General features: G+C 38.8%; 1 protein-coding gene across 1 annotated transcript; it reads left to right on the top strand.

Moving 5' to 3' along the window:
* Window positions 1-3,639: 3,639 nt before the first annotated feature.
* LOC108253449 lies at window positions 3,640-7,854 on the top strand. The gene is made up of 2 exons (XM_026829510.1): window positions 3,640-3,667; window positions 7,097-7,854. Exon 2 carries the CDS (start codon window positions 7,111-7,113, stop codon window positions 7,852-7,854), a length of 744 nt encoding a protein of 247 aa, XP_026685311.1. The 5' UTR covers window positions 3,640-3,667; window positions 7,097-7,110.
* Window positions 7,855-8,666: the final 812 nt, after the last annotated feature.

Below are 8,666 nucleotides of genomic sequence, written 5' to 3'. Positions count from 1 at the left end.
AATTTGTTCTTTCTTCTTTCGCAAATCTTCAAATTCGCCCGAAGGGCGTTTCGTGTCCAATAGGTTTGAGTAGAAAGTGTTGGTGTTGGTGCAAGATCGGATTTACATATCTGTTGAGATTCCAATGTCCACTTGCAGTGTGTTGCTAAATTTGTTCTTTCTTCTTTCGCAAATCTTCAAATTCGCCCGAAGGGCGTTTCGTGTCCAGTAGGTTTGAGTAGAAAGTGTTGGTGTTGGTGCAAGATCGGATTTACATATCTGTTGAGTGCGTGGTACGTGTTTGTTATGCAGTGATTGTGGTTCTTTTAAAGTGGTCTACTAGTGAACTCCTATTATACGCGTGACTTTTTTTTTGTTATTTTTTGCTGGGGTATAATTTGTGTGCTGGGGTATAATTTGTGTGCTTCTTAGTGGTCTATTACTCGTATATCCCTGACTTCTTTTGTGTTAATTTTTGCGGAACCTTTCTTTTAGTTTGTGACATGCCAACTTTACTGTTTTGTTTATTTACGTCTTCCGTACTTCATGGGACTGGTACCTACATCCAAGTGCTGATACTTTGATCTGACAGTCTAAATAAAGCACTCGTACCTAAACGTCCTCAACATAACTTCGTTCTCACTAAGCTTGAACTGCTCTTTTACTTTGTTTCCAAGTGTTTTATGTTCCAAGCGTTCGTAAGTTGTTAACACCTTTGATATTTCATTCCCGTCATGGTTGATTTGATATGATTGTTCGAGATATTGGAAAAATCCTACAATGCTGCAGTGAGCACCGAAGTTGTGATATAATAACACAAAGAAATGCATTTATTTATTTATTTATAATTTCGTTCTCACTAAGCTTGTACTGATCTTTTACTTTGTTTCCAAGTGTTTTATGTTCAAAGTGTTCGTAAGTTGTTCACAAGGCAGACGCACTACCAACTAAGCTAACTAGGCTGGCTGTACTGCTCTTTTACTTTGTTTCCAAGTGTTTTATGTTCAAAGTGTTGGTAAGTTGTTAACACCTTTGATATTTCATTCCCGTCATGGTTGATTTGATTTGATTGTTCGTCTGGTAAAGTTCAATCCTTTTCTTCTCCCTGAGTGCAAACTATCAGGATGGTAATGGTAAGTCAATGTTGGTGTGAGACTGTGAGGTATGGGTGTCGATATCTTGGTGACAGTGAGAGATTTATTGATGAAGTTGCTCGTACATATAAAACCAATATGTATGGTCATATTGGTTTGAATATGTTTGGTCATATTGGTTTTATCTCGAGGGCTCATATATTGGATATTGATTTTGAAACCAATACGAGTCATATTGGTTTGAATATGTTTGGTCATATTGGTTTTATCTTGAGGGCTCATATATTGGATATTGATTTTACCCCCAGGTGAAGAGATTGGAGAAATGTCACAGATCGACATAAAATAATAGAAAGTAAAAAGAAAAAAAAATCAATAAAAATAATTTTAGATGAGTTATTATGGTGTATTTTGTCACTTGAAATTTTACCTCTATCAAAAAAAGAAGAAGGAAAAAACCAATATACACTGAGAAAAAAATCAATTTGAATTATATGGACGATTTTTAAGACTTTAATACTCCAACTTAATCAGTTTTAATAACTTGAAAGTCAGGACACGTGATTGAGTAATGGGCATTGCTAATAATGATACTCGCTCATATGCAAATTATTATTATTTTAATTGGCTTGTCCTGAACCACAGTCAACCATCGTGTGTACTTGCGCTTGTTCTTTAAAGCAGAGAGAACCCTTTGAAACTGTCACGTGTTTGCAGACTGTATTGTGCTTACTTTTCGTTTGACCATATTGTTTTGTAGAAGTATCAACCGGTTTTTACGAGCATTGTTTTGTGTTGTGTTTTTTTATTTTGTTTTTATGGTCGTGTGTTTCATTGTTTATTCCATTCTTCCTTTGTTTGCATAAAATATTGTTTACAGAGTTTACACTTTTTGAAATGGAAAAAAAATCCATATGAATTTTTATAAGGAAACAATAAACTGGTAATTGGGGACCGACTTAAACTCCCTATCCCTATATCCTTAGGGTTAGTATATCTGACTCATTGACTGAGTAGTTCACTGAAAAGAGTAGTTCTTTCTTACAACTCACTCACTCTTTTCATAACCCTAAATACCTATACACGTAATTATTTCTTCTTCTAAGCCTGCCCTTTGTTGGTGAAATGTACAGAGATTCGCGCGAGTCGGATAATGAGATGGTAATTGCATTTTGGCAACAGTGCGTAGTTAGTCCGCGATTACAATTAAGTAGTTGAAACAGTTCCTGTGTTCATGGTTCTTGTTCATTCAGATTAGATACGTTGATAAACATCCGTAACAAGTTGTTAAGGCTCAGAAAACTTAATTTCAGAACGTCTTAATCAAATTTGACATTTTGATGTACTTAAGGATTAGACGGAAAGGTTAGACTGTTAAAGACGGAAAAATCGTCTTTTACCGAAATTAATTTGTGAAAAGTTTAGGAATAGTTTAAAAAATACTGTTCGAGTTTCATTAATTGACTTGTTTGTTAAATCGATGTCACTAATCGATATTTTCTCTTTGTTGTTTCAGGTATGTATGTGAATTGCGAAAACGTTACGTTCGTCAGTCGGATAGCTTGGAATTCATTGGGGTATAATACGAAGAAAAACAGAGAGACACCAATATTTGGGTAATGTAAAAACTGAGAAATTTGAGTTTTCCGGCCTCAGTCAGGCTGGATGAGAAGACGCCCAAGGAATCGGCGTTTCTGCGGCGCGGCGTCAAACTCCTTAAAAATAGTAGGCGCGGCCTTTGATTTGTTGTGCTAGAACAGGGTTTCTCAAAATGTGCAAGGGGCACTGCACAACTTTAAACGGTCATTTAGGGCACCGCGGCCCAAAAAGTTTGAGAACCCCTGTACTAGAAAGTTGACAATTATGACTTTAAAAAGAAAGGAATAAAGCCGTATCACAAGAGATCCAATGGAATTGATATGACAAACCCACTGGTAAGATGCTGAGATAATCGAAATGGATATTATGATAGAAAAAAACACCGCAACTCATATAATAACTGCCCGCCGTGCGACGCATTCACTGATACTGTCTGAGACAAAAGTCTTCTGATTGTAATCACCGATCATAATGGAAAAATAGATAAAATACCTAGGTATGGGCTGATTGATATTGCCCCAAACAATAACTTATCCGGCCCTGGATGTCACTAATCGATATTTTCTCTTTATTGTTTCAGGTATGTATGTGAATTGCGAAAACGTTACGTTCGTCAGTCGGATAGCTTGGAATTCATTTGGGTAATACGAAGAAAAACAGAGAGACACCAATATTTGGGTAATGTAAAAACTGAGAAATTTGAGTTTTCCGGCCCCACTCTGGCTAGGTGAGAAGACACCCAAGGAATCGGCGTTACTGCGGCGCGGCGTTAAACTCCTTAAAAATAGTAGGCGCGGCCTTTGGTTTGTTGTGCTAGAACAGGGTTTCTCAAAATGTGCAAGGGGCACTGCACAACTTTGAAGGTCATTTAGGGCACCGCGGCCCAAAAAGTTTGAGAACCCCTGTGCTAGAAAGTTGACAATTATGACTTTAAAACGAAAGGAATAAAGCCGTATCACAAGAGATCCAATGGAAATGATATGACAAACCCACTGGTAAGATGCTGAGATAATCGAAATGGATATTATGATAGAAAAAACACCGCAACTCATATAATAACTGCCCGCCGTGCGACGCATTCATTGATACTGTCTGAGACAAAAGTCTTCTAATTGTAATCACCGATCATAATTGAAAAATAGATAAAATAGGTATAGGCTGATTGATATTGCCCCAAACAATAACCTTATATCTAGTTGGATAGATCTTTGCTGAGTGTGTGGTACTTTTTGAGGACCTATCAAATCTATAGTTACTTTTATGCAGGAATAGAAAACACCTGAGTGACCTGAGATTCCTGAGAGCTCAATTCATAAAGGACATTGATGTACGTACGTCACATTATTAGATTTCTCGAAAGTTGAAAGTGTCTTCAATGTTGATCGACATCGCCTGAAAAACTTCCACATTTTGGGATTTTCTTCCATTCTTTCTTTTTACTAATCCTTTGATCTTACCTACTTCATATGGATTGTAGGCTCTGAAATTGGACGTTTTTCGACTGGAGTGTAGGTAGACAGATCTTAATGTTCGGTACACTATGAACTGAGTTCGAAGTCAGAAGACCTGCGTTCGAAGAGAGAAAAAAAGGAATTTTTCATAAACTCACAGGAACTTGCTCGTCACTTGTAAACATTTCTCCATTGACTACCGTACGAGTACTGATTAGTAGATTAGTACCGATTTACTACCTAACGGTTCCAAAATATTACAACGAATTAAAACTGGAATTAGAACCTCTAATGAAGAAGCTTCTGGTTTGTGGTGTCTTCAGGTATGTTTGGAATGCCCAACACTCGTCATCAGCTCAAAATCAAGCCATCTTCACTTCTAGTCTCATCAAGAAGTGAAATTGGTTCAACTAGGTAGGTTCTTAGCAACTAGTTTCTCGACCTTGAGTTTACGGTCTTGAAATGGTCAAGATGTCCATTGTGGAGGTCCCGGGTTCAATTCCCTAGTTTCCTGACGGGATTGTCATGTACAATATTTTAGGCAGGGTCGAAGTTTGTTTGGCTTTTTGCTCGAGATTCTGTATGATATCAACCTTGAACCTTGAGAAGTTTTGTATTTTAAATGAGTGACCTGCTGATGGCATAAAAGCGATCTGTGAGTAAAGAATTGTAATTCTAAGGTCAGCCACTCACTATCAAGTACACCTGATCAGGTCCACCTGTCAGGTCTATTTGACAGTGTGTGTGTGCTCATCAGCTTGATAGTGTGTGTGTGTGTGCTCATCAGCTATCAGGTAGACCTGACAGGCGGACCTAATCAGGTGTACTTGTCAGGTCTACCTGATAGTGAGTGGCTGGCCTAAAGGATGCTCCTTATAAAACTGTGATGTCATGAGGCAAAAATGAAAGGCACAAATAAATAAATAAATAAGTACTAGTGTTCACCAAAAATCGCAAAAATTCAACTATTCATTTGTGGTGAAAGAACCTTTTAGATAGTTCCATATGCTCGGAAGGTTCGTTGACATCTTCTGCTTGTCCAACCCTGTATATCGATATCACATTCAAGTTTGCGTGGGTCTCCCCTGTCACATAACTTCACATTAGATCTCATAAGATGCACTTCACTATCTGCCAGCAGTTCCAGTTCTAATACTCCATATCAAACCACATGTATTGTGTTGTGCGCCTACCATGTTGTAGTTGTGGTGAAGAGATTTTGATTCAGCTTTTGTCAAAACTAGAATCATATCCGTTCAAAATTGACAGTAGAAACTTAGAAAAGGGTCGCTTTGTGGTCTTAATTGGCTGGATCAATCCGATAATCGAAAGAGTAAATGCCCAGAAATCGGACAAATCGTTAAGTCCTTTGCCAAATCTAAGAATATTCTTAAATGGACCCAAAATCTAACTAAAAAAAAAGGTTCGTTGACATCTTCTGTCTGTCCAACCCTGTATATCGATATCACATTCTAGTTTGCGTGGGTCTCCCCTGTCACATAACTTCACATTAGATCTCATGAGATGCACTTCACTATCTGCCAACAGTTCCAGTTCTAATGCTCCATATCAAACCACATGTATTGTGTTGTGCGCCTACCAACCTACCATGTTGTAGTTGTGGTGAAGAAATTTTGATTCAGCTTTTGTCAAAACTAGAATCATATCCATCGATCGGCGAAGTTGTTCACTCATTATGCGAATTATGAAAGGGAAAGACCAACCTTGGTCCATTTCAGCAACTTTCAACGCGGTTTTTGCGAGGAATTTCGCGAACTTTTACTCCGAGAGTAAAACACGGAACTTGGAGTGTCATTCATTTGCTTTGACAGAATTCAATTATTGCTTCGTTTCCATAATGTTATGAGGAATATTGAATCTCGGGACAGATGAGAGATTATGTTACCCGAAGAAAGTATGAAGTGGTCAGTCGAGTCGTGTGTGGTTTTGAGATGAACTTTAGTGTCGCACAATGCTTAAGGAAATCTCGTGATGATGCAGTCTGTGTGAGTTTAATATGTTTGAGAGTTGTAGCGTTCTCATGAGGACAGGTGCTTGGTCAGATGACATTTTTTGTATGTGTAAAGGGTTTTGTTTTAGGGGATTTGAAACAGATTTGATTGTTCTGAAAAGTTTGTGAATAATGAACTTATGATGGCTGGTCAGTCGAGTCGTGTGTGGTTTTGAGATGAACTTTAGTGTCGCACAATGCTTAAGGAAATCTCGTGATGATGCAGTCTGTGTGAGCTTAATCTGAGAGTTGTAGCGTTATCATAAGAACAGGTGCTTGGTCAAAGGATGTTTTTTGTATGAGAATTTTTGAGTTTTAGGGGATTTGATTCGAGTTTACACAAGTAGATCTGATTGTTCTGGAAACTCTGGAAAGTGACGAGTTTGTGAATAATGGACTTATGATTATGATGGATCTACACTTAAAGTAGTGGTAGATAGTGTGATAATTACATGTGCATGTACTTGTGACATACTTATATTGCAAGTTTGTGTTGTTCCTCCGCTGACGAGGAAGCACCTAAACTGTAACAAATCAAAAACGAATAAAATCTAATTCCATTTTTATTTCTTTCTCTCGTCACTGTTGTCAGTTTAGATTGGGCCTTGTGATAACAGACACGGCACATGTGTGCACCCAGCCAGGGCTGGGGATAGGGGGCACCCTTCCAGGGTGGGGGTTACAGGGAAAGCACCCAACCAGGGCCTTGAATGGAGGAAAAATTAGGGTCCAAAATGAGATCGGAAGGAATACTAGGGTGCAAATTGGCATTGATAAAAAAATAGAGTGTTGTGATTGATTGAAAATCAGAGTAGAAAATGCCGTCCTAGTTAGCTTGGAGGGCTACGCATCTGCCTTGTAAGCGCTAGGTCGCAGGTTCGATTCCCGCCCGAGGCGGATTTTATCCTGAACGGATAGGGTTCGTTCTCATAACGGCTGGCTCTTCTTTCTCTCTGTTTCAGACTAATTTGAAATAATGGCCGGAATAGCAAAAAATGGCAATAGTAAAGTTGTAAGTAATAGTACAGAGAGTGTGTCAGAATTGTCCTTTTCCACTGACACGACCAGCTTACAGGAATTAATCGAGAGTGAATTAGCCATGCGTGACCATTCTAATACAATTAACAAGTCCAGTAACAGTTGTGTCTCTATGTCTAACAGTAACAGTGTTGTGTGTTCGGATAGTAATGTAAATAACATGAGTGTACCTATTAACAAACATATAGCCCACGACTCTTCACCAAGCTCCAAGTTTGACCAGATTTTTCGTGAAACATTCAAAGAAGACAGTGATATTGAAGAGACGTACACCAATACACCAGAAATCCTTAGTCCTCAGTTAACCAGCTCCACAGAGCTCCTAGACATGTCTTATTCAATGAAATTTGAAAAGCTAACACAACAAGAAACCTACAATAAACAGATCATGGATCCCTTGGCACATCAGATCAACAGAGACGATGTAGAGGTAGATTCGTTAGATCTCCTAGACATGTCTTATTCAATGAAATTTGAAAAGCTAACACAACAAGAAACCTACAATAAACAGATCATGGATCCCTTGGCACATCAAATCAACAGAGACGATGTAGAGGTAGATTCGTTAGATAGAATAACGGTGGATAATGTTTGTTTCTTGTGGATACCTACCGATATCGCGGAGGAGTTGCGCAGGGAAGACTTTCATCTTCTTTCAATCCCCCGTTTGGGTTGCGCCTGAAGGCATGTTACTCACCAAGTGATATACTGAACAGAACTTTCCATCGTGCCAACTGTTGAAACATGTATTGCGCTCATATCCCCTTCCCATTTTCTTTATGTCCCAGCCGAGTTTTGTTATTTAAGTGATTCAACGGAGGGTATACTCGTTTTTTTTTTTTCTTTTTAGGATACTGTTCTGTTCTGAAACTGGTGGCATAATGGGGCTTCTGGTCCTAAGCTTACAGTCTGTATAAAGCACCAGTTCGAGTCGATCTGGTCGATCCCTTTAACGTGCAGCTAGTATAAAGCCCTATTTACTTACAAAGACGTAGACTACGTACAGTCAGAGAGACATCTTCATCTTCAATTCTTCATCATGGAGCAACTGAAGGTGCGTCCAGACTACAGTCGATCGATATCGATTGGAACCTACATAAAGTAGGTAAGGTGAAAGGATTTTAGCATTTTGTTGCAAAAACAAGGCCCGTCTGTGAAAATGATAGAGACTCTATCAATGATAATGATAGAGACTCTATCATTAGGTTTTGCAGGCGGCTACGCGCTACTCAAAGTCACGCTTCTACGCTTCCAATTTGAGACGGGCCTAAGAAGTTGGAAGTATTTCAGACGATGTCGATGGTCGATCATACTGGAGACTCTACTTTAGCTCATCTGCGGTTCTGTTTGACAATATCCAAGTCTGTTTGACGAAGTACTTTATGGCCTTTTCCACAAGTTTGGCCATGCCTCGGGATGAACTAGCGGGATTCCGGAGCGAAGCGACGGAATTCAGCTAGTATAAGATATAAGTATATACAATAGAACATCTCC

This window comes from Diaphorina citri, unplaced genomic scaffold (genome assembly GCF_000475195.1).
Source record: "Diaphorina citri unplaced genomic scaffold, Diaci psyllid genome assembly version 1.1 scaffold1833, whole genome shotgun sequence".
NCBI lineage: Eukaryota > Metazoa > Arthropoda > Insecta > Hemiptera > Psyllidae > Diaphorina > Diaphorina citri.
The sequence above is the reverse complement of the archived record's forward strand: the minus strand, read 5'-3'. Positions and strand labels throughout refer to the sequence as shown.

Coding starts and splice junctions, on each gene's coding strand:
- LOC108253449 (XM_026829510.1), top strand. CDS start 7,111: ATGGCCGGAATAGCAAAAAATGGCAATAGTAAAGTTGTAAGTAATAGT.